Source organism: Pleuronectes platessa, chromosome 10, assembly GCF_947347685.1.
Source record: "Pleuronectes platessa chromosome 10, fPlePla1.1, whole genome shotgun sequence".
NCBI lineage: Eukaryota > Metazoa > Chordata > Actinopteri > Pleuronectiformes > Pleuronectidae > Pleuronectes > Pleuronectes platessa.
In genome coordinates this window covers 25,862,530-25,889,762 of record NC_070635.1, presented here as the reverse complement: position 1 = coordinate 25,889,762, position 27,233 = coordinate 25,862,530, and the positions used below count along the sequence as shown (strand labels likewise).

General features: G+C 41.5%; 1 protein-coding gene across 1 annotated transcript in view; it reads left to right on the top strand.

Annotated features, from left to right (window-relative positions):
* Nucleotides 1-370: 370 nt before the first annotated feature.
* Nucleotides 371-27,233, top strand: part of spire1b (spire-type actin nucleation factor 1b) — a 44,459-nt gene continuing 17,596 nt past the window's right edge. The window contains exons 1-4 of the mRNA XM_053433712.1: nucleotides 371-731; nucleotides 4,644-4,672; nucleotides 24,753-24,989; nucleotides 26,760-26,885. Coding sequence (XP_053289687.1) covers nucleotides 371-731; nucleotides 4,644-4,672; nucleotides 24,753-24,989; nucleotides 26,760-26,885 — 753 coding nt within the window. The remainder of the gene's footprint in view (nucleotides 732-4,643; nucleotides 4,673-24,752; nucleotides 24,990-26,759; nucleotides 26,886-27,233) is intronic.

The following is a 27,233-nucleotide window of genomic DNA, read 5'->3' as shown; positions in this document are numbered from 1 at the left end:
AGAGAGAGAGAGAGAGTAACAAATAGAGAGGGGGAAGAGAGAGAGAGAGAGAGAGAGATATCATGTGATGAAGGAGGGAGCTTGGCTTGCTGTGTAGAGATCGGATGTAAGACACACACACCCACACACACATAGAGGCTTTGCAGGATCCAGTCACACACACACACACAGACACACACACACACACACACACACACACACACCGTCTTGTGACTGCTGCTGGCACCGGAACCTGAACAAGACGTGAGCTGCTCCTTCTGCCTGGAGAGGAGAGCAGCGGGGTAAAGCATCGATGCCTCCGGGTCTCCTCTCACATCCCGGCCTGATCCTGTTCTCGTCACCGGGCCTCCTGCGCTGAGATAATGAAAGGATGGCCGAGCAGCGATGCTGGGACCACGCGGGGCTGACGGATGCTGCTGCAGCGACCCGCCGGGATGAGCAGCCGCATCTTTCGCATCAGCGCGCCATGAATTCGGCGGAGGGAGCAGGTGCGGAGGGCCTGACTCTGGAGGACATACTGAGGCTGTACAGCCAGCCCATCAACGAGGAGCAGGCATGGGCGGTGTGTTACCAGTGCTGCAGGACGCTGGCGAAGGGGCACCGGAGCAGAGGGAGCTCCTCCGCGGCCGCCGGAGCATCACCAGCGGCGGCTCCGAGGAGAATATCCGGAGCAGCGGATGTTTGGATACAGAGAGATGGGTCTGTGATGGTGGAGCACCAGGGATGTGAAGGTAACATATTATGTAACAGTGAGTGAGCCTGAAGCTACTCAGATCTAGGCCAGACCATCACTTGCATTTCAAGTAGTGGAGGTGTTGTTATTGTCCTTCTGTTGAAGACCTGATTTATAGAGCAGGGGATATAACAGGAGTAATACAGAGGTATCAAAGTGAAATCTATCTAACAAATAATATTTGCAGGTTAACATTTTTACACTGTCAGGGGCTTCATTTGCATGTCAGGATTACTGTGTTATCTGCAGCCCGTAGTTATGGCCCCATTACACATGACCTATAGTCAACATTGGGCCTTAACAAAGGGATTCTTCCTCTCCCACCACAGACCCCTGCTTTCATGGCTCCTCATGCTGTGGTGTTTTCACTGAATATTCATCTATTTCCTTGTCACGTGTGTCTGCTGTGCTATCATGTGGTTTCACCTTTTATTAAAAGCCTCCTCACATCAGATCACTGTGTTCATTCCACTTCATCTGATCATCACAGCTATAATTAATGATGTGCTATGTAATGCAGGGAAGTTAGGAGGAGGCGTTATAGGGCCCGGCGTGTGTGACAGTGTTTCTATTAGCAAGTGTGCAAAATGAAAAAATCCCTGCAATATTCTGGAAATGTCCCTCTAGAAGTGTACGGATTTTCAGTGGGGCTATGCATCCCTTTATGATGACTCGCTTGTATTTTATGATAATTTCATTCTCATATGGCACCTGGTGCTCAGGAGATACAGTCAGTGGGTGTGTCTGTGAATAATAGCATGCACCTAAAGCAAACGCATCACAGTGTCTCATCCGGCCGATTGCCTGTCATGTTCATCATCTGCTGTAAACACAATTGCAGAGTGCAGAGCAGACAGCCTACCTGCCTATCTGTCCATGTCTGTGTATACTCAGGGACAAGCTCTCAACACAGATAGGGTATAGCACACTGTAAAGACGTCTGCTGAGTCAATGCTATGGCTTTCGAACCAATAAATACACCACATGCTCATTCTAATCGAATGAATTAGGTGAATGTGAGAGGCACAGCTGTGATGACGGTGCTAGTGTGGACTGTAGCTCTATATGATTTCAATGAATGGGCTATTTTTAGGAGCATGGAAGCTACCATTAGAGAGGGGGTCCCGGCTTCTATTCCTCTATTGCTCATGCACTGTCACATCATGCAAAATGGAAACATGGGTAATGCTTTGAGCTCTTATATTTAGCAATTATTTTTGCTGTTTAGATAAATATGAGTCATATTTTTTTTTTTTTTTAATATTTCCCTCAGCAGTTTTTCTTTCACAGATGAGCATATTTTCCTGTCAGTTAGTTTCACATTAGAAAAATATCAGATGCTTGGTCTTTGCTGAAGAACACAAATTAAGTGAAATCCACAGAATTCCGACTTTGAATCAAACAAAGTTCCTCAATCTGTGAATGTATCCACAGCCTCTTGAAGGCTACAAGGAGAATCACTGCTCTCTGAATCTTTAGGCAATTGCAGCAGTGTTGTTTGTGTAGCCATCATACCAAAGCTTTTAGTTTCTAGGGTAATTTGCTGGCCTCATTTTCACTTATCTGTGCTGTTCAGCGCAGGTTCTCACTTCCTGATGCGTAACCTCAGGCCACTGATGGAGGCGAACTAATCAGATAAATCTGTGACCACATTTTGAAGGATTTGGGTGCTTTTGACTCACAAAGCTTCCCTCTGCAAAGAGTTTCTCCTTGTGATGACATTTTTGAAAGTTCTTAGAATTTCATTTTGTAAGAATTTCCTCTTCTGATCATGACGGAGATAAAATGTATTCATCAGAGATGTTGATTAAATGAACCAGGCCTTGGATAATTACAGCATGTAATGAAACTGGATTCAGCCTGTTGATTTCAACGTCCAATACCACTAAATACTTTTTCTTTTTGTTTTTCGATCAACAAATAGCACCTTTAAAGAAAAATGCAACAGTCACCCCAAGAGCAGGCTCCACGAAAAAAATGCAAACAATATATCCCACCCCCTTCCATCGGGCCTCTCCAAGCTATGCCCCCAAAATACATGAACATGAAAGGTGCACACAGGCAAGCAGGTTGATTAGTGACATACAGATTCAGCAGCCATAGTTGTTTTATTTATCAGACAGCTTCAATTATTGATGACAAATGGGATATGAAGGTTTTCAACAAATAAGATAAAAAGTGTTTCAGACACAACTTACCAACTAACGTTTCTGTTCCGTAGTTGCTCAGAGTTGCTCAGAGAAGTTTCTTAAATCCCCCTAATGCCAGGATTTTTTTGTCTTTATAAGATCTTTTTGAGAGTACGAGTGTGAGTCTGAATTCCGCCGCTGAAGCTCTCAACTGCTAAACTGACGTAAATTGAAATCCAGATAATGCTAGTTTCAGACCCTGTTCTGATTCAAAAGCACATTTACATCATGACTCAATTGTCACTTGATTATTTCTCACTGTGTTTCTAAGAACACACTGACACACGTCCCACATCTTCACTATGCAGCTGCATGACGTTCAGATCTGCTGATGTAAGTGGAGGTCATGAGATGATGTCAGAGCTGTTGTGATGCTGCTTTACTGCGCGTTACAACACAAAACAGTCAATTGTTGAGTGGGTTGTTCGCCAGCGGGTTGTTTGCTCATGAAGTAAAAGCTGGGCTGATGTTGCCTGGAGAAACACTTAGTGGGTCTTCGTTTTTGAAGGGAGTACATTCATGCATCACGGCTTGGTGGGTGGGGTTTTGTCATCATCAGTCACATGCCACATAATCTGCGAGAGTGATAGGAAAGACACAGAGCTTACATTAACCCTTTTGCCTGAGAACGAGAGCACAACAGGTTTTTGTTGATATTAGTAGAAGATACTGTATGCAGGGAAAAAATAAGCTATACCTAGGATACCTAGAAATTGTCTAAATGGTAAGCAATAAAGAGGCTACAACTTACACAGAGGGGCCAATTATATGTCCAACATTCACACACAATTCCTGATTCTTCAAGATGCATATTTAAGTCATTCATTGTTCAATGTTAGATCTATAGCTTTGAGCAAAGCCACACATCATTGAATATATTAATAATAATAAAATTGTTCCTTGTTCAAGCAGATGTGTTCTTGAAAAAAGCTTTGATTTGACTAATAGTCATATAGACAGATTAAAATCATTAGGATATCAACGTTTTATCTGTATTGAGAATGTCAGTAATTGACGTAAACACATTTTATTATATCATTGGCTCGTTTTAAGAAGACATAGTGAACATAATATATATTTCTGAAGCCAGTCCTTACATTCAGATTTGTCTTAATGAATTCCAGTTTTCTCAGCTGCAGTTCCACTTTGTGAAATTGCCTCAATTGAACATGTATTGTACTTACTGCAGCTTTCAATTGTGATTGATAATAATTGCCAGCTTCTCTTCAGTTGGACCTACGTTATGAAGGTGGCTACAAAACTTCTGGGCTAAAACTCTGAGGGTTTTGGAAAATAGAGAAACATCTAAACGTACTTTATGTGTAAAATGCATTATTTAATAAACTATTCAGTTATAACTATCACTGTATCCCTGATTGGTATATTTCCTCTCCATTTGCTTACTAAATTTGAAAGGAGGGTCCTGGCCACTGAAAGCAATCACTTGACATGGAACCTCTTTAGATAACCAATGGGCTTTGCTTTGCTCAAAATGGAAAGTTGTGTTGAAAATGCTAATGTACATTTAGACACAGTTATATGGATTGAAAGTAGGACTGTATGACCTTAGACATGAATGGCTCAGAAAGCATCACCATTTCATAGATACAGTACATGTTCACTGTAACTGAACAATGTGTAGCTTTACATGTCTTTATGCTTGTAAGCTGCTTTATGAATAGGCTGCTTATCATAACACTGCCTTTTTGTTTCCCTTGCAGATAAATTCAGCCCTTGCACAACAACAGAGGTGAGTAACTCCACTTTAATTCTCTTTTCCTTGCTGTTTCATCACCACATGCTGCCAGAGATTTGAGCATTATTATGTGGCCATATTTACGTCAACACATGATCAAAGTTCCTGCTATGGGTGTGGGAGAAAAAATAGCAAATATGAAAGAAATGTTTACTTTGTGCATTGAGTCTTAAAACCAGGACTCTTTATTCCGTACATTTGGATGTTACAGACTTTGTACATGCGTTGAAATAATCAGCCTGCCATGCCACCCTGGTGGCTTTTTAAGTACTTAATTTAAGCTGAGGCAACAGTCATGCACAGTTAACATTAGGGCTTCTGACTAAGGCCTTTGCATTGCTGTGTGATGTTTACTGCATGTTACTGTTTTTCGACCCAGTCATTGAGTGTGAAAACAGAAATTACCGCAACTAGTTTTGCAACATTATTTGCAATGTTTTTTTCAATCGACCTCAAACACCTCAGAGAATACATCCTGGGAAACTCCAGTGTTTCTGGAAGGGTGCCAATCAGTCGATTAATAAGATATGAAGGTAAATGTGGTTGTTCCAAAAGATAATGGCAGGCTTAACCACAATAATGGCATGATTTATTTTTCAAACATTTACCCTACACAGTTGGTTACATTAGCTAGTCACAATAAGAGCGGCAGCCACAACAGCAGAGATAGCATTATGCTTAGAGGGAGCTTTCTGCTGGAATAATCCAGGTGTAACCAGTGTCAGATAGCTCTGTGGTTGAAACTGTTATAAGCTATCGATTTATGATGTGTTAATCCTGCAAAGCAGCTGCATAGACCAATACCTATCTTATACAAATGAAACAAGTGTAATTTTCTAATGTTTAAAATTGTTGGACTGTACCTTCAAATCACAGATCATAGGGAAAAGGTGCAGCTCTGTGAAATATTTTCCGATGAGTGCTGGTTATATGTTTAGAAGGCATTAGAGACCAATGGTGTCAACAAAGTAGCAGTGTCCCATCTTTGAGCTTGTTCTTCACCACCTCCAGAGTGCCCAGCAGGCTTCTCTGATTGGCTGATTAGAAATGTCACAAAGCAACGCCTCCTGTCAGATGTCGAGACCGTATATGGCTAATTAAAGGGCTCCTTCTCCGAATGTCGCGTTCCAACCGTGTGATTAAGTTCTTACAGGACCGACAAACGCGATACGATTTGTTTGATGTGTTGTGGAGCTGTAATCCTAAACGGAGAACTCGTTCGTACGTGCATTCACCTTTACTGTAACTGACTGCTACACCTGCCCCTTTATGCATACTGTTTTATTCTGTTATTTTGTGTTGGGCTTATTTATTTTTACACGTAGCGACCCCCCTCGCATAAATACCTGCAGTTTAAGGAGTGGACAATGTTAATAGACGCACCAGATCCCTCGCTTGCGGACAAGTGCAATAAGATACCTGCTGTACAGCGCCGGCACAAGGATAGGAGCAGGAACAACGACCGGACGCGGGCTGTGCAGCATTTCTCAAAAACTATAGTTACACATCCCTCGCCAGCGGAACGAGGTAAGGAAGCTGGTCCCATTTACTTTGCTGAAGGTAGCACGGAACGGGAGTCGCTGTCACGTTAATGCATCAGACTTGTGTCGTGGTGATTTGTTTGTTTATTGTATTTTAACGTTTGTGTTTGGTTTTATGGATTAAAATATCGTACACCTAATGTCATTCCAGTTTTACGGTGTATTTACGGCTACGATGACGTGAACAATAAAGAGCCGTGTGCCATCAGTAGAGAAACTCTGCGTCATGTTCGGGGGGAGGGGGGGGGCTGTTACATTAACTGTTTCGTTAAAAAATGCTGATCGTGTTGGTAAGCTCTCCGTGTATCCTTAAATTATTTTTACAACCCCGGCAAAAATAATTTTTACTGATCTTCTTGTACTTCTTCCAGCTTGCGTGCAGTTGAGTTCTGTTGACAACAACTATGCGTCGCTTTACATACGTCACATACTACGTTGCTCTGATTGGTTGTAGGTCTATCCAATTGAGCGAAGAGGAATTTTATTTCCTGGTTCGGTTGAAACACGCCCCATAATCACAGCCCAATGGAGCGGTATCAGACTCACATTCTGACTAGAATTGTGAGTATGACAATGTCAGGCTAGTTAAGCATAACCCTAAGCATAAACCTTTCAGAGTGAGGACAATTAGGGAAAGTGAGGACATTTGACAGGTGTTCACTTTTGCAACGGACTCTTAAAACTTGGTTTTAGGGTTATGTTCAGTCAAATGTGTGTGTATGTGTGTGACATTTTGCACACTAACTGAGGATTTGTTCCCAGTTCATTAGAGACAGTGTGCAGTCACTTTCAGGGACTTTTGGAGTTGGATTGCTGTGTTATATAGAGCTGCAATAACAGATGGACAGTCAGTGAATAACTCAAGCATGCACTCTCACACACAGGCACACTCACACACACACACACACACACACACACACACACACACACACACACACACACACACACACACACACACACACACACACACACACACACACACACACACAGTCAAGGCAGAGAATGTAAAAACTGTATGGATAAATCCCCTCTAAGCAGCTTTGCAGCAGGAATGAGTTCTCACAATACAGTGTGTTACAGACAGGCTGTCAAAACTACTGGCAAAGTTTTTGAGCTGCTTGGTGCTGACAGCTTTAAATCCCACAGTAGAGTATTAGCTCAATATAGGCCTGCATCCCAGCCCATGCCGAAGTGTCCCTCGGCAATCGTCAGCTAAATGACATGTAATGTAATGATATTTAACATAATGTAACATATAGTGTGCAATCAGCTCAAAGCTGAATGACCAGAAACACGTGTGTAGTCATAACTGACACACATCTGCACATGGTTTCAGACAACAAATACTCTGGAAAATTATGTGACTGTGAAAGTCAGATGATGCCTGTTGTCACCAGAGCCAATGAACCGAGCTCCTGCTGGCACTGCAAGCTAACTGCATAAAGCAGTAGTAAAATAATCATACAGCTAAATTCACTGGAGTTCCCTGATTTTTGTTCTTTGTTCTTTTTTTTAGAGCCAGCAGCTCATTTGATTAGGTAAGCACAAAGACTGGAATAGGGGGAACAGCGGGATTGCCTCCTAAGATACCCACAGTCCTGAAGCTCTCGTAGCAGCTCGTTTTTTTATGTGATTACTTATATATCCATCCATCCAAAATCCATGCAGACACGGAGAGAACATGTAAACTCCACACAGAAAGATCCTGGCCGAACTGCAATTTCAACCACCCTCACTCAGATATGACAATTTGTATCTTGACCTGCACATTCTTTACCTCAGCAAAGGAGGTTCTGTTTTAATTGCTGGCGGAAACTGTGGCTCAGGAGGTAGAGGGTCCGAGCCCCTGTTCCTTTAGTCCAGGGGTGTCCAAACTTTTATCCCGAGGGCCGCATATAGAAAAAAATACGAAGGTCTGGGCCACTCACGCCGCCACGCCCCCCTGCCCTGGAGCGGACTGTTGGGGGGGGGGGGAGTAGCTCTCAGTTTCATTTAGCTGACGCTTTTATCCAAAGCGACTTACAATAAGTGCATTCAACGGTACAAACGTGCTGTAATTTAATTCCATTTAAGTACTTCTAAATTGATTGATTGATTGATTTATTAATTTTTTTAATTTTTTTTGGAGGCGGGCCAATTTCAAATGGATGGCGGGCCGCAGATGGCCCGCGGGCCGTAGTTTGGACACCCCTGCTTTAGTCCCTCAGTCCCACTATATTTGGGCTAAAGACTTGACCTGAAATTGACATATGAATTTGCGTGTAAATGAATGTGACTTGTACTGTGTAGCAGTGAATTGGTCAATAAGACTGTAAAATGGATACTGTCCATCGACCACTGCTGTTTGTCTGTCTGTTTGCAGTTTGTTACCGTTAGCTTCAGCGTACTCTCAAGTTCGTCCTGTATCATTGATTATAAGCCCAATACATTTAACGGCGCTCAGGTGCACAGTTATGCCCCTAAGATCTGCTGGTGGCCACTTACACCTGCTAACCTCTACTGGTAGTTGGTAACCTAATTTGTTCAGAAGACCTTCCAACGTACAAGGGATATTTAACATCTCGTCCTACATTCTAAATGTAGGATTATGCAAAAATGAGTTAATTAATGCAAAGGTTGGTAATCCTGGAAAAGCTAGCAAGCGCAGGCTACACTATATAGAAAATGCAACTCATTCATCGCACCCCACCCACCCCCCAAAACACAACATCACCCCTTAAAGGGAATAATTCATGGATCCTTATTCTTGATGAAAAAAAAAAAACAGGCATATTGAGACTGATGTATTAATGCGCACTTTGGTGGTGGATTGATTGAATTTTGTTCTGCTGAGTTCTATTCTAGTTTTCTCTTGCTCAAGGTTTCTTGATTAACACTGTGCCCATGCTAGCTTGACCACCTGGTCCTGTGATGTGGCGTAACCTCAGAAATGTGTGGATTAGGCTTCATCACATTCCCCTCTGTCAAAGTTTAACTTGGCGTGCTCTTAACAGCTTTGAAGTTTGGAATGGGATTAGGAGTTCAACCTCACATCTAGTGTTTAATGTAAACAGAACATTCTCTCTGGAATGTCTGGTGGGTGGCTCTGCTCAGCTGATGTGATGCTCATTTACCTTATGATTCCTGTAGGGTGTTTGTGAAAGAAAAAGGAGAAAACGAGGTCATAAGAGATAAAATCAAAGTACAGAAGTGGAAAAATGTACGTGTCGTGGTTCAAGTGTTCCCTCTGTTCTGTATGTGAAGTCATGTGGGGTCCAGCAGAGAACAAACCAAAGCAGCCGCACTCAGTCATAAGACAGTCAGAGGTCAAAGCAGTGGAGTCAGGCATAAGAATCTGACAGGAATTTCCTCAGCGATTCTTTTGCCTGAGAGGAAATAATCCACGCTTGTTACTCTCTTACAGTGAGTCAACTCACAATATGAAGCTGTGTCACAAAGGGAATGTTTTTGCCTAAGTCAGTCCACATTAGCCAGTCAGTTGCTTGGCATCAACTTACAAAAGGAACTAATGCAATCAATTATAAGCCGGATATGTTGATTTCATGGTAACATCATTCCCATGTCTGTCACCCTTTTGACATGATGTCATCGGTCCATTTTTCAGATGTGGATTTGTGAATTCTCCAATATTGTAGCAACTATTGTCCATAAAAAAAGTAAAAGATGCAGCTAAGCAAGCTCCTTACTGTTAAGTGTTCAAAAAAGGATCCATGAGTCCAAGATGTGTTTAGTTGGCTTAAACTTAAAGCTAAATGTCCAGATCCCGCCGAACAAATTGAAAGGGTAAAAAATAAAACTGAAACCTGGAAGTCATAGTATAATAATTATCTGCAGCCGAAATAAGCAATCATAAACACCAGACAAACATTACCATGATGCATTCAGATGGAACAGCTGCAGTTTTCCAAAATTGCTGATGTCATTGAATTTTTTTTAATACAGTGTGTGATCAGAAACGTAGTGAACTTTCAGCTCAACATTCAGGGCAAGAGATTCAATCATTAATGTGCAGAGGAAATGAGGAGGGCAGACGCTTTGCTTTCAAGTACCAGTTTCTTAAATTTTTTAAGCTACGATAATGTTTTTACATCATGTAGAGCAGGGGTCTCCAACACGTCGATCGCGAGCTACCGGTAGCTCGCGGGCAGGTTTTCAGTAGCTCGCCTGATAGGTTGACCGAAAAAAATAAAAAAATAAAAAATAATAATAATAATAAAAAAAATTTAAAAAAATTATATTCCGACGACAGTAAATGCACCTCATCTCACTTACGTTCACATATATGTCACATTGGTGTCCGGTGTAAATGTAGCCAAAGTGACGTTGTGACGTTGAGTGACGTTGTACGCTCGCTAAGCTAAAGTGAGGAGTTTGGTGGTATTAGCAGAACTTTACACAAACAACAAAGATGGAAAACCAAGGTGGCCAAGTCAAGAAAAAGCAGAAAACATACAATTTCCATTTGGAGTGGGAATGCGAGTTCTTCTTTACTAGCGTGAAGGACAAGTGTGTGTGCCTCATATGCGGGAGCAGTGTTTCGGTCGGCAAAAGAGGTAACGTGGAGCGCCACCACACTCAAGTCCACGGTAACTTTGCACGGGATTTCCCAGCAGGCAGCACTCTACGGACTGAGAAAGTGAACCAGCTGAAAGCAAACCTTAAAAAACAGCAATGTTTATTCATCGGACCGACGAAGAAAGCCAACGCGGCCACGGAGGCATAATTTAAAGTGGCGCACATTTTGACAAAGCACAAGAAGCCATACACCGATGGCGGGATGGTGAAGGAAGCAATGACAGCGGTGGCCGACACATTATTCAAGGACCATAAAAGTAAGACTGAAATCATGTCCGCTATCGCTGATGTACAGCTTGGCGCAAACACAGTGGCACGGCGAGTGTCTGCGCTCTCTGCCGATGCAGTGGGTCAGTTGGAGCGGGACATGATTAAATGCAAATGGTTTTCAATTCAATGTGACGAGTCGGTGGATGCGGCTGATACCGCTCAGATGGCTGTGTTTGTCCGGATGGTTTTCGAAGACGCTTCCACCAGAGAGGAGTTTTTGACGTTGCTTCCACTAAAAACCACAACCAGAGGAGTCGATATTTACAACGTTGTGAAAAAGTACTTCGTTGAAAATAACGTGCCTATTGAAAAGCTGGTGTCTATTACAACAGACGGCGCACCAGCTATGACAGGACGCCACTCAGGATTTATTGCACTGTGCAAGGCCGACCCGGACTTTCCTAAAATTGTGAACTATCACTGCATCATTCACCAGCAGGCTATATGCGCCAAAGTCATGAGATTTGATCATGTGATGACACCTGTCATTAAGATCATCAACTCCATTCGCGCAAAGGCCAAGCAGCACAGAAGCTTCAAACTGCTCCTCCAGGAACTGTCTGCTGAACACAGTGATCTCCTTCTCCACACTCAGGTGAGGTGGCTGAGCCGAGGAAAAATACTGCATCGCTTCTGCTCATTGCTGAACGAAATCAAGGCTTTCATGGAGTCAAGAGAGGAGGACACTACACTTTTGTCTGATGCTGAGTGGCTGCTTGATCTTGCGTTCCTGACAGACATGACAGAGAAACTCAATCAGCTCAACACCCAGTTACAAGGTAAAGACAGAACAATTTCTGACATGATCAGTGCTGTTAAGGCTTTAAAGCAAAACTGTCATTCTACCTCCAGCAACTGAAAAACAAAAGACTGCAACACTTCCCAACAGTAGTTAAGATGTTAGATAGCCATGCAGGGGCTGACTTTGTTTTGGATGTCAATAAATATTGTGACCTCATGTCAAAGCTAGGCCAGGAGTTTGAGGATAGGTTCAATGATTTTGATAAGCTGGATTGCCAACCCATTCATGGAGGTAGATATCACAGAGATTTCAGAAAAGATGGCTGAACTGTTCACTGTCAATCCTGTGGAGATGGAGATGGAGGTTATAAATCTCCAGAATCATGTTCAGCTTAAGTCTCAGCAACACTCACAACATTTCTGGAGCCTTGTAGACCCAGAAAACTACAAGAACATTCACCAAGCAGCACTTAAAATTTCTGCTTTATTTGGTTCGACATACCTTTGTGAAGCTGCTTTTTCTGACATGAATGTCATCAAATCTAAATTCAGAACAAGACTGACAGATGAACATTTAAATGACTGTATTAGAGTGAACCTGAGTGCATACACTCCAGCATACACCTCTTTGGTGGACTCCATGCAGTGCCAGTCATCTCACTAAGTTTTAAAAAGAGTGAGTGTACTAATGTTTTCTTGGACCTTTGATGTTGAGTTATTGAGTTATTGTTATTGAGTTGAGTTATTTTTGATAAGCATTGTGTATTGCAATTTCACACGTGTACAAACAGAAGGACTCCATGCAGTGCCAGTCATCTCACTAAGTTTTAAAAAGAGTGAGTGTACTAATGTTTTCTTGGACCTTTGATGTTGAGTTATTAAGTTATTGTATTAGAGTTGAGTTATTTTTGATAAGCATTGTGTATTGCAATTTCACACGTGTACAAACAGAAGCTTAAGTCAGTTGATTAATAAATATGTGCGATGTGATGCAAGTAGCTCTTGGCCACTTAATTTTTTTCTAAGTAGCTCTCAGTTGAAAAAAGGTTGGAGACCCCTGATGTAGAGTGTATCATGTAAGTTTCATGTATCATTCTGGGCTCATCGCCACAGTCCACTGGCCATTGCCATTCAGCGGAACATTTCTCAGATTCCTTGTATGCTTTTCATATTCTTATTTATATTACATATAATTTATTTATATATTTCTTGAAAAATGTCAACAATTCTATTCAAAAGAAATGTTCAACATCTTGGTTAAAATGCTTATTTGTCCTCTTGCAGAGAGATAGACGAAAAGATGATACCACTCAGGCAACTTACTAATCAATCATATGAAAGACTGGAAACAGACCGTAACCTGCAACCCCCCGGAATTCAAAACTCTACCGCCCAGTGCCACCAGAGCTCACAGATCTATCTTGTTTGTTTGGGCCAGGCAAAACTGATATACACAAATTATGAATTGGGTTGATTTCCTTTGTATGGGTTATGGCAGGCTGGGTTCTTATTTACCTCTTTCATAGAAAATTCAGCGGGTATACGCAGGTTTGTCCAAATGATTGAGTCTCTACCACTTGTCAGTAGAGGTCTTTGCCAGTCTGTTTTTTCCCCCTGGTGATTCATGATCGACCTAACAAAAGTGGTCTTTCACATTCCCGTCTTGCCTGTGTTGCATTTTGCACAAGATGAAGAAAAATTGCAAGAAAACAAGACTACAAATACATAAACATTCATTGATATTTATGCACCAACGCCTGGAAGTTCAATGCCCATTATTATATTGTCCAGGAAAAGGTGCTGCGTCAGTGTCTACACTGCCAAAATGAAGAAGAAACTAGTACACCCAGGTGTCAGTCGATAAAACCCTTTGTCTACCACAGAGTCATTTGACCAGGGAGTAAATATCGATCAAATCCATTCCCATTGCAGACAGAAGCCAGATGTTAGCGGGTGTAAGGTTTTTTGACCGGTAGTAAAAGGGGGTCTAGTCACCATTATGCAACCAGCCAAGAGCCCAGAAAATCACTGTTAGCTTGTTGTTTTACAGATACTACTACACTGATTAAAGTAACTGCATTAGATGTATTAAACTGTAAAATATAGAGATGTTTGTCAGTAGATTGTTTTCCACAGAGCCTCCCTGTGGAAAAGAATCTGCTTTTCTCCAGAATGAAGACTTCGAACAACTAGACTCAGTTTTCATATTTACCGTATCCACATAAAGGTGGCATCAATCTTCTCATTCTACATTTACTACTCTAACTCTCAAAAAAGCAAATACCCATCTTTTTTTTTTCAATATGTCAGACTTACTGTACCTTCAAAGAAATAGATGCGACTTTGAGTGGATACTAAGAGTAGCTTCCGTCAGTTTCAGTTTATTTATAAGGAGTTAAAGTGAGTTGTGCATCTCCTTGAAGAGGCTATTGAAAAATCTAACTGCTTGTTAGTGTCACATTTACAAACCCTGGATGTGTTGTAAAGAAATACAATGAAATGACACCAGCTGAACTGGCTGTAATTCTAGAGTCTGCTGTTAGGGGTAAAAAAGGTGCAATAAATAATGTTTTGTAAAAACATAATTCATAATATACAAGCTTAAAAGGATTGTAATCTACAGTGGGGAGGTACAATTCCACTTAGCTCTGTCCCTGTTTACTCTCACTGCCATAATCCGATCCGTGTGGGTCCACTAGGGAGGAAATATAAATGTTTTAAATCAACCCATTGCTTCAACAAACCTTTAATTCAAAGCACTTTGAGCTGATTGTGGTAATTCCCTGCTGTTTGGTTGACAGTGAAAGATGGAAGTCTTTTGCAAACAAGAGAGATTTATGACAATTCAGTTAGTGTTTAGTTAGTAAAACAGGCTGGGGTTTGGTGTGTTAAAATCAAACAAAGCTACATTACTTAAACCAAGGTGTGTAAGAGCTGCTGTCTTTGTCTAAATATCTTCATCGTCACCATAGACCCTGCCTCCACCGTGTCAGTGGAAGGGAAATAGGCCAAACAAAAAAGTGAAAGTACATATACATTTCCCCCCCAAAGATGGTTTCTGTCATATAAGGGTGTTCTTACATATCGCTTCCAAGTGTGGATGTTTCTGATAACTTTGGTTTTGATTCGTTTTTTGATACTATAAAAGCTAAATTAAATGTCATGATTGACAGGTGAAACTGACTTGTGATTGGTCGCATGTGTACATCCACAGGGCACCACGGCTCCATCCCCAAATCACTACTATACTATGCATCCAAGTTGAGCCAAAGATGGCAGCACCTGTATCGAGCATATTTTGGCTTCATTTTTGTACAGTGGGAGGAAATAAAGATGCTTCGTCCAGACTTATTTACATAGTATCCATATACATACATTTAGCTTTTTTTGTGAGGAGCAAACTTAAACATACTGTATGTTATTAAATTAATCAAGAGCTCATAGAGCTTAACAATGTGTGACCTCCTCTGTCCTTAACCCTCAACAATAGTAAGGAAACATGACCAAAAAAACATTATAAACAGGTGAAAAAACGTGAAACCTCGGAGAGATCTCTCTCCCAGCACATTTACAAAATAACAATATTTAAAACATTGATGAGGATATAAAGGCAGAGGTGTATCATGATCCATGATCCAGATCTCAAAATCCACCATCACAATCCACCACCACGATCAGCTGCCACCACGGACACAATGCCATTCCACAATCAGCTGCCATCACGATCCACGATCCAAGATCGGGAACTACGAGAGCTTCAGGAGTGTGGGTATCTTAGGAGGCAATCCAGCTGTTCCCCCTATTCCAGTCTTTGTGCTTACCTAATCAAATGAGCTGTTGGCTCTATCGTCATAAGCTATACCTTAAACATGAGGGTGGTACCCAGCTTTTCCTCTAAATGTCACTTATAGATCATGTGGTTGATGGGATATTGAAGTAATAGATACCTCTGGTTGCGGTTGAATATTGGGCTTACCACTGTAGAAAAGTGTATGTTGTAAACAGTGAATACGTAGACAACTCACCCAGAGGACCCTATAACCTAATTTGAAACGTTCATAACTAGGACAAAGGCTGGGTGTTCTTGTCAACATGAGGCTCTGCTGTCATTTTATATCCTGCTGGTGTGCAGCTCTGATACCTCAGGTGTAATACAGTTACTGTTGAATGCTGTAATGAAATGCTACCCCACCTCAATAAGAAACCGACCCCTTAAAACAACATTCATGTGTCCCTTTATGACCGTCAGTCCCTGAATTACTTACACTTTCCTATGTAAAAGAGTTCACTGTCAGTAGATAGTTGATGAGCACATGGATCAGGTTGCAGGTTGCAGCGATAGGCCCTGAATGAGATATAGTGTTGCCCTTGTGTGTAACTTAGGAAGATTCTTCTGGCGGCACTGTAGGTAGGTACTACTGGCATAGTATGTATCCACTGCTGCCACGCCAAGTGACCTCACACAGGCATTAGGAAAAGTTTTGTTGGTTTTAGCAAGATCTGACTATGAACCTAATCTGACCTATCATGAAGCGACTGTCATCAAGACTAATGTAAATTTCAACTGGGGTTAAAAATTATTCTTTGTTCGTCACAATGCTTTTTATTTGATCCCTTTGACCAGTTCCCCTCCTCGCTGTGCAGGCTGGTCTCTTCACAATTTCGTAGGAAATGCTACTAAAAGTAATGCACTAGAATTCGTATGAATTCCACTAAATTTTATATGAAAAATATATATGAAGTCTATACCATGGTGATTCAGCAGAGTGACAGCCGCAGGAATAAGCTGTTCCTGAACCTGCTGGTCCGGGAACGGAGGACCCTGGAGCGCCTCCCAGAGGGGAGGAGGGCAAACAGTCTGAGACTGGGTTGTGAGAAATTGGGTTGTTAATGAACAAAAGTGTCTCTATCTTGGTCCAAAGTGAAACACATGATTGTGTATAAAGCAAACATACATATTTTGACCAAATCTGGCAATTAAATACCTCTTAAAACAGATTCGACAGATTTGATCCAGTGTTAATTTCATTGACGAAAACTATGACGAAAAATATTCGTTAACGATATTTTTTCCATGACGAAGACGAGACGAAGACGTAACGAAAACGGATCTTTGAAAATAAAAACTATGACTAAATCTATTTTAACTTTCGTTGACGAAACGAGACGAGACGAAAATGTTGACACATCACTACTACCAGATAGTAGTGATGTGTCGGTCGTGAACGATTCGTTCGTTTTGAACGAATCCTTACAAGGATTCGGGAGTAACGAGTCCTCTCAAAGAGTGATTCGTTCATTTTCTCGTGGCCGCACATCGGGACTGTTGCATAGGCTGATGCAGGTCACGTGAAAAATGATCCAAAGACTCGTATCCGGCAGATGAACGAATCACTGATACGAAGACTCTGTTGGCAGAAGAACGAATCACTGATCTGAAGACACAGTCGGGAGGTGAACGATTCGTTCATCTGCCGGGTACGAGTCTTTGGCTCATTTTCCACGTGACCTCCATAGGCTCATAAGAGGAAACAGTTACCCCATTCCCTATCGCGTGACCGCTGTTAAAAAGCAGCCTGACAGCTTTTGTGTGGCAGATCTTTTTTTTTTAAAGAAAATCTCTATTATATACAGTAAAACATGACAGTTTGTATGGTTTTAAATAGTCATTTATTGTCACACTGGCATTTAATTATCACGGGAAATAATTACACTGCACTAAACTGTAAGTGTAAATGTAAAGTGAAAGTAACAAAACCAGTCATTATGACTTGTGAATAGGGCTGAACGATTTGGGGAAATAATCTAATTGCGATTTCCCCCCCCCAAATATTGCGATTAAGATTTAATATGCGATTCTTTTATTTTATCCTCTCTTTCCCCCCCAAAAAAAACGTAATGAATGATTTAAATATGACCAACACAATATTAGATACTGTACAATATTCTTTCCCACATTTTTATTTAACTGCTCATTACAGAAAACAAGAATAACAAATCGGTGTGCATTTAAGTAATTTAATCAAAGTCATTGTAAGTATAAACACAAGGCATGCACTTTTTAAAACCTGTGTGCAAATTTACCATCTTGAGAATTTTTTTTTTTTTTAAATATAGGTGTCGTACTACTCTCAAGTCAGTAACATTTCCAATGTTGGGAAGGATACTTTCAAAACGTATTCTGTTACAGAATGCAGAATACATGCCCAAAAATTTAATCTGTAACGTATTCCGTTACATTAACTAATCTGAGTAACGTATTCTGAATACTTGGATTACTTCCACATTGAATTGCATTTTATAAGTGTAGGAATGCGGCGTTGTTATAGTCAGTGGAGCAGCAGCAGTTTAAGCTCTGTGTCCGCGGATGCGGCGGGCCAGCTGGATGTGCTGGCAGCGTGCGGATCAGCAGCTCTGTAGATTCCCGTTCATGTCCGGGTGGTCGTGCAGCGGTATGGAGGCGCCGGGCCTCAGCAGGAACACCCCCATGCTGAACACCTCCGTCTCGCAGATGTGCATGTAGGTGACCGGGGGCATCTGGAGCCCCGCCGTCCCGGAGCTCGGCTTGCTTTTCCCGGGAGCGATTTTCCCGTCCGCCGCCCGCACTGCGGTCACCGGCGAGATGAGCTCGCTCTGTGTGGCCGACACGTCGGCCGAAGACTCTGTGGGCAGATGAACGAATCATTGATCCAAAAACACGGTCGGGAGTTGAACGATTCGTTCATCTGCCGGGTACGAGTCTTTGGATCGTTTGCACCGCCCCCCCCCCCCCCCCCCCCCCCCTTGAAACGAACGAATGACTCAAAAAAAGATTCGTTCATTTTACTGAACGAGATTCAAAGAACCGACACGGTAAAAAGATCCGAACTTCCCATCACTACCAGATAGCGCACCGGTCCCGAGGCTCCGCCCACCGCCCCGCTCACTCGCTCAGAGACACAAGACCAGAGCTCGTTCACGTGCACCGGCTGCTTCTTAAAAGTGGGAACAGTGAAAACACAGAGTTTCTCTGGTCTCAGCTGATCAGAGATCAGCGCAGCAGCTTCTTGATCAGAGCAGAAGCTGCAGTTGGTTTGTACCGAGCTTCAGTTTCTGTGTCCGCCTCCAGCCTGAACTGCTCTCACTTTTTGTTTTCACATTTAAAACTAAATATATATTTTTAAGCTATTAGGCTGCAGCTATATGTTTTTATTTATTTCAAAATATGGTACTTCTTATTTCATACATTTCCCACAAATATTGGGAGGACTCAAATAGCCCTACAAAGTTATGTGTTTAATTTAATTCAAAGTAGGCTGACACTTGCCTGTGTATTTTCTTCTCTTCATAAGTGTTCGGTGTTTTCCTTTATTGTAACAGGTACAAATAGCAATAAAATGTCAAGAGTTTTCTTTATTGTCGTTCTATAATTTCGTAAATGCAACAAACTATAGTTTAGTATAGTATAACTTTATATTAAACTTTATTAGCTTTGTTATCAAATATATTTTACGGCTCCAGACACATTTTATTTGGGGGAAGAAGAGGCAAAATAAGTAAGAAAAGGTTGCCGACCCCTGCTATAGACCTTTCTGGTAGGGTAATCTAATGGACAACCTAAGTACTGCAAGCTAGACTATTATGCAGTTTTAGACACAACACAGGGTCCCTGGGCTTGAGAAGGGAAGAAGAGGAGTTAATGTGGCTACTAAATGTGACTAAAACTAGACTAAAATGTAATTCATTTTCGTCGACTAAAACTAGACTAAAACTAAGAAGGATAAAAATGACTAAATGTGACTAATATGCATTTTCGTCAAAAGACTAAGACTAAGACTAAATCAAAAATAGCTGCCAAAATGAACACTGAATTGATCCAGCTTGGACCTCAATGGGGTTTGAGAAAGTACACCTGAGAGGGCCTGTGCTTGGAGCAGGATGAAATGTAAACTTTGTCCCAGAACAAAAGCAAAGTCATCATCGTAAAGGTCTTGACCTCGGGAGTAACATTATGTCTGTGGGAAAATTGTGGATGGCTTCTGCTCCTCAGGGATGACCTTTGAACCTTGTACCTGAGTCAGTTTTGATGGCTTACAGCAGTGAATTTCAACCTTTTTTGAGCCGCAGCACATTTTTTACATTTACAAAATCCTGGGGCACACCACCAACCTAAATGACACTCTATGGACTAACACAGTACATATAATACATATAGTTAGTAATATAATTTCTAAATGTATTAAAAAGCACTATTTTAAATTATTTCAGCCCTTTCTTACTCTTACCTTTTAATGAGCACAAATTGAATCAGATTTATGAAACAATCTTTGATTTAACTAAACTTTATTTAACGGAGACATATTATACCCATTTTATCACATTTGATATGGTTCCTTGGGGTCTTATTGAAATGTCTGTAACATATTTTGGTCAAAATACCACAAGGATCATTTAAAACAGGAACTTTTAACCCTGTCTAAAACAGATTGACCTGTTTTGTGGCCAATAGTTACTCCCGCCGTTTACCCGCGCTTCATTGAATTTCTTCACTTTGACATTCAGAGCACTGGGCAGAAACCACATCGCGTCAACACCCACCGTGGGCCTTCGCGATGCTTTGTTTTAATTAAACAGTCGGATTCCCCTGTTCCGCACCAGTTCTAAGTCAGCTGCTAGGCGCCAGCCGAGGTGCACCGCCGGAAGGGGCCCCCCGCGTGAACGGAGGGTTCCCCCAGCGGGCGCCGTAGCTGAGGTGATCCGCGAGAAGGGCCCGACACGCGTCCAGAGTCGCTGCCGCCGACCGCCGTACCCGGTCCCCTCCAACGGCCCGCCTTCTGCACCGGCGACGGACACCGCCCCACGGTCCAAGAGAAAGAAAGCACCCTGCACCACTGACGCCGTGAGGCACAGCGGAATAGGACCTCCCCCCCCAACAAAACGTCGAGGCGTGCCGCACGCCGAGTCTCCGGCGGAGTGGAGAGGAGGGCGACTGCTCCCTCAGCCGCGGCACCTGCCCAGCGGTTTAACCACAAATACCAATGATATCGGTGAAAGTCAAGTTTATTACCGATGTGCAGATGTCGGTAAACGAGGCAAATATCTGCCGCTACCGATGTTCGGCCGATACTTCGGTGCAACACTAGATATTAGATAATTTCCCACGGCACACCTGACGATCTCTCACGGCACACTAGTGTGCCGCGGCACACTGGTTGAAAATCACTGGCTTACAGGATGGAAACTAAATATGCAACAGACATGGCATGAACTGTTTTGGAAAGGTCTTGAACTCCACTACCATAGCCAAATGCAAAACTATGGGGGGCGACACTGAGTAGGGCCAAACCCCTTGAAAAAACTAGATTTGACCATTTTATTAGTAAGAAAAACTAAATCTGACTAAACAGGTGTTTTTCTCACACCAAAAAACTATAAAGAAGCATGCAAGGTTCCCAGTCGCAATCTCACATAATAGTGAAAACACATTAGAACTACAAAAGATGGGAACGACACACACACGTACAGGAATGCCATTAAATTTTTGCTTTTCTGTATGGTTCTTCCTGGTTGAGATTAGGGTTTCTGAAAATAGTTTTTTTTTAACCATGAATGAAAATATTGAAACTGAAACACACATATCTCGACACAGATATCATCAAAACACATTTTTATTAAGAAATATTGCTCAAATATAGCGTTTTCCACCAGGAATACATCAATCTCAGCCATCTTACTTTATCAGAGCGCTGCGGAGGGCCGCGCAGGCGCATTTCGTATGATTCTTTACGAAAATGTGGACATAACTTTTAGTACGATATCTTACGAGCCGTTTCATGAGACCACGTTGCTCTGTGGCAGGAATGTTGAAACATAAGCCAAGCTGTTTGATGTTGCTATTGCCGCTGATGATTTATTTTGTTCTTCATCTTCATCCTCTTCTTCTCCCCATCCCTTCCTCTCCTCCATCTCATCCTTCTGCTTGGTAGCCTGTAAGCCTGGGAACGAGGCAGGCTCATTTTAAAGAAGAAAGAAGACGTGTGTTACAGCCGGATGTCTCATAGTCACAGAGACTGGAATCAGTCATAGTTTGCAGTCAATTATTTGTGAAGAATGTGGAAGAAATGACTTCCCCAGATTTAAGAGAAGGCATTAACATCGACATAATCAATAGAATTAATTTAAGCACGGTGTGTGACTTTTATAAAAGCCCACACAGTGGTAAAATTGAGAAAATCTTGTTGGTGAAAATTTTGGTTGAGTTGTATCTGTAACAAAAATTGAAAAATATTTGACCTTGGTCAATAATCCTCATTAATAAACAGTGTAGAGTTAATTTTATTATTAAGTCTATGCATTATCAAAATGTAGTGGAAAAGTTTCATCATCCCAGGATAAAGGTTATGTGCTGAAAAGTTTTGTTTTGTCTTCAAAGTCCAAAGCCTAAGGATATTGTGAAACATTTTTTTTAGAAGAAAGAAATCTGTAAGATAAATTTAAGTAAAGCGATTAGATACGATTGATCCTCCTGCTACATTTATTCTCTTTAAAAATATATATTTTAATTGATGGCCTGCCATATATGACCGGAAACCTTTCTTCCCTCAGAAAAAAAATGTAAATTGAAAAAATTGTGAAGCTCGTCTGCTACAGCATTTCCTTTCATGTCTATTTGCAGATAAGATACTGTTTTGACTGGATTCTTTAAGCAGTTTAGAATAACTTGTAAATCTGCAGATAAGAAACAGGAGCTTGAACATCCACATATTTAACACATAAAACTATGAGCTGCTGAGCAGGGAAGCACCGTACACATAATCATCCTCCACAACAAGCGTCACCTGCTGTCTGGTGAAGAGCTGCTCAGCAACAGCCTGAGATTAGCAAATCCCTGGAGGAGTGGGTTTTCATGTGCAGGAGTTTTTTGTGCATGTTTGTTCGTGTGTGTCTGAATGGTGTCATCTGTACTCAGACAAAGAGGTTGCAACCCCCTGAGGAAACACAGCTCTTACACACTGATGGGGGAGAGGACGAATCTCTCATATATCCCCTCCTCTCACCATAAGCATCCATTGATATGGTCTTGATCTTCATGTCCGGACCCACAGACACACACACACGCACACACACACACACACACACACACACACACACACACACACACACACACACACACACACACACACACACACACACACACACCACAGTGTGTTGGTTTGATGTCTCACCTCTACCTGCCTGCTTTGACCTCTGATCTATTCACTGACTCTCAACAGCATCTCATTCACTGATTCTTGTTTTTGGTCTCCAGAAACACTTCTGATCCTCATATTACCAACCTCCGTACTGCATCCCCTCATTCCCCCTTCTCAAAGGCTTCTTCTCTCTCAGTACTGTCTCCCTCCTTCTTACTCTTTTCTCCGTGCTCAGGGCTGCAGAATAATCCCCTGTGAGATTTCTCACTCTCGTCTTTTGTCTTGGCTTTGGCATTGCTGCCTTCCACCGTGACTCTCCAGTCGCTGGTCAGACTGGGAGCTATAAATACAGCATCTCCTGATGTCTCCTGGTTGTACTGAAAGCACTAAGGCTTGGTGTTGATATGCTCGTGACAAGCTCTTTGTGAGAGAACATCAGACTCACATGTTTAATTTCCCAGACCTTTTACCACAAAGATAAATGAAATTCCATTGCTTAGCAGACTCGTGGATGTTAAAACAGCATGTTTTCCTTTCGGATAATGGATTCCTTTATTTTTGACCAATAAAAAGTTTGGGCCACTGAGGGAATGTTGGGGGGAGGATCTGGATAGATCAGTCTTTTCAGCCAAATGACAAATGCATGTTTGTGGCTTTAGTAATTGTCTTTGTGAAGTATAAATTGAGAAGTATCTGAGAAGTATAAAGTCAGGTGTTGGACAAAGTCCTCAAAGAATGGTTCGTCAGAACATTGGACTGACCTCTGTTTTGCTACTGAAAGGAACGCTTATTTACGAGATGCTGCTATCAATTGTATCTGGAGGGGGAAACAACCTAATTGTTCGCTTGTACAACTTGTTTCCCTAAAGCCCAGGCATTAGCATAACCAAGTGGTTATTAGTGAAGCCATGATGGATATCCCTTAACCCAAGTATTTATGTTAACCCAACAAAAGAACCCAGGATCCTTTCTCATCCTATCGTATTGTCAGTTTATCAGCTACCAACACAGATATTATCCAAAAGATCGATTAGTGCAGGTTTAAATCTGCTCAAAAATGTCCTTGCTGCAATCCATAAAATCGTTGTTAATTATGTTCCTATTACTCTTGATTGTTGAGTTGGATCCTGCTGGCGCGGTTTACGTATGTCGGCATACTCGAATTCTTCCATGACACAGAGACGATTGTATCTGCACAGAGACGTGTATGACGTGATGATAGCGTTTTCTTTTATGCGGCAGTTAATCACAAGATCAACTATCAATAATCTGCTCCCAGGGTCAGCCTGTCAAAGGCCACCTAGTGTGCATGTCGAGTGAGTTGGTGTGTGTGCGTGTGTGTCTGTGTGTGTGAGTGTGTGTGTGTGTTTGTGTATTAATAGAGGATGGAGTATGCTCCTAAATGTTTGAGTCACAAGGTTTCCATGTCACAACTGTTCAGCTCACACAAAATATGGTCAGATTACATAACAAAGACACAAATCCATATTTTTTAAAAGAAAATCAAAGTCTGTAATCTATAGATTACTAGAAGTATTGTTTGTTCAATGAATGTATGTAAATTTTTATGGATTTTACCCCTTTTTTTTACGATCAAGAACATACAGGCGTGCTGATAATTATCAACTTTTAACCTGCAGAAATTAGTATGTGTGTGTGTGTGTGTGTGTGTGTGTTTGTTTGTGTGTGTATATGCAAAGCTTAAACAGTCTATATATATATAGCATGATGCAGATCACGTGAATATTTTTTGTTTTGTCTCGTGTTCCCTCTCAGGTGATTGAGTCTTTGGGCATCATGATCTACAAGGCTCTGGACTACGGACTAAAGGAGAATGAGGAGAGGGAGCTCAGTCCACCTCTGGAGCAGCTCATCGACCTCATGACCAACATTGGCGAGGCCACAAAGGACTCCTGCCCTGACGAAGGTTATGAGGCCACAGAGGAGGAGGACGAGGCAGAGGATAATCCTGATAGTGTCTACACTGTTCATGGTTACAGAGATATCCTCAAGGTAGGTACCCTAGCTGAGGAAGCGACTCTGGTTGTCTTATCTATGGATGTCAGTGGTTTTTTCAATCACTCTCACTCTCCCTGCTCTCATCAGCCTGTTTTAATAAAGAAACATGCAGATATTTTCAGAGAAAGAACTCAGATAACCTCACTGCACACTGCCAGCCAAACACTAAACTTAAAAACAGGAAGCAGCAACTAGCTGAAAATTATAAAGTGAAACACATATACCTTTATTACACTAAAATTAGCGGGTATATGTAGGTTTTTTAATCTTGGCTAAACTGGATAAAAGAGGCAATTTACTCTTTTCCAATTGCCATTCCCATTGTTCATTCTTGGAGAGTCATGTAAGACATGAGGAACGCACAGAAACTGCCCGTTTGCAGCTACATCGGGCATCACTGCATCTAAACCTTAAGCTCATCAACCGAGCACACAGCATTCTTATATGGTATTTGATGGATCATTGATTTTAGACTTATTCCCACATACTGGCCCGGCATGCTTGTTGGAGCATTTAGAGTCATTTTTGTGTTATCTGGACGTAAATATTTTTCAAAACGAAAGTCGTGTGGATATAGATTTATTTTTAAACTGAGAGGAAATAGACAAGGCCCTAATACTCAACTGAACTAAACATAGGTGAACTAATCAAGATGGGCAGCTAATCAACGTAAGAGGGATATCAGACAAAGACAGGAAGTAAAGTAAGAGATACACAAGGAGATTATAAATCCAAAATTAATATCAAAATTGTAGTTGAAAAATGAGCCCATGCTGCACAAAGTCTTTCTATCTATTCAAAGGTAAGACATGGCAGAATCATGACACTAAACTACTGAGTTTAACATAACAAATCAGCATATTAAGCCATATCTGCATATGTTTCAGACAATCTGGCCGGGGCAATGGCAACCAGCTGTCACTTTAAATAGTCTCCTCTGTCCATTCACTTCATGTGCTTCCTGAGTTAACCCTTTGTCCTACTGTATTGACCCCAGTTGACAGAGAATAACTCTGTCAACACAATATTTAAAACACATAATTGGCCATATTTTGCCAGTGCCACATTTATTTATGTCTGAAATGAACAAAGATAACACTTTCATTTATGAGAGAAGAGATGTTTTCTGTTATTTTCTGTGTTTAGTGAACTTCTCTCTAGCTGAAATGCAATCTAGACAAATGGCATGCCACGCATTAACCACAGAGTGCCTTCTGCACCCCTGAGAGACACAAGGCATAATCTGTCATTGTATGTGTGTTTGTGTGTGTTAGTGCATTTGTGTGTTTGTGTTCATGTGGCAGCAGGATGGCTGACCTCGGGAATAGCTGTCTTGTGAATTGTAATCCACAGTCAATGACTGTTGTTTACCAATGTCTGCAAATGTGTTTGGATATTTTTTGTTTTCATGCAGTGTCCCTGAGAACAATCACATACCAAATCATCAGCACTGATAGTTAATTTAACAAATAGGATCCTCAACTTGCCAACATGTCAGAGCACATTGGTCACCACTATATCACATCATACACTTTGAAAGCTGCACAGAGAGAATTGGAAAAGCTCTGTTGTCATTGAACATGGCCGCCAGATGGTGCTATGAGAGTATACATGGATATTGATGTAGCCATTCATTTCAGTGCATTGCATCGCACATTGTGAATTTTACTCCATCACTTCTGTATCAAGTTTATAAGAAATGCAACTGTGACCCATGCAATGTAAATGTCTCCCCCTCTGTACTTCACTGTCTCTCCCCTATAGCTGTGTACAACTCACCTACCCAACCTATCAGATGCCCCCAATCACTACCAAGCAGTGTGTCGGGCTCTGTATACAGAAACCAGGGAGCTGCACACTTTTCTGGAGAAGATCAGGAGTGCCAAAGAGGTGTGTAGTTATCATCATCATCGTCAACAAGGCTGCGGACTCGTAGAACAATTTTTTTTTTCTCTTTAGTTGCAAATTAAAAAGCAGATATAGAAAAAAAAAATCTACAAGGCGAGGTCAAAGGCATTGCCTTTTTATCCATCAATCCTTTAATCCAGAAAACACTTTAACCCCTTTAATTTGACTTATTTGCGTATATATAGACCTAGATGGTTGTAATATGTATTAATAAAGACAACTTTACTGTCCAAAGAGACCAAAATTTACACAGAAATTTTCAAGTTCTCAGTGTAAAAAACTAAAGCATTTGTTACTGGAAAGAGAGGGTTGATACACATCTAGGTATGT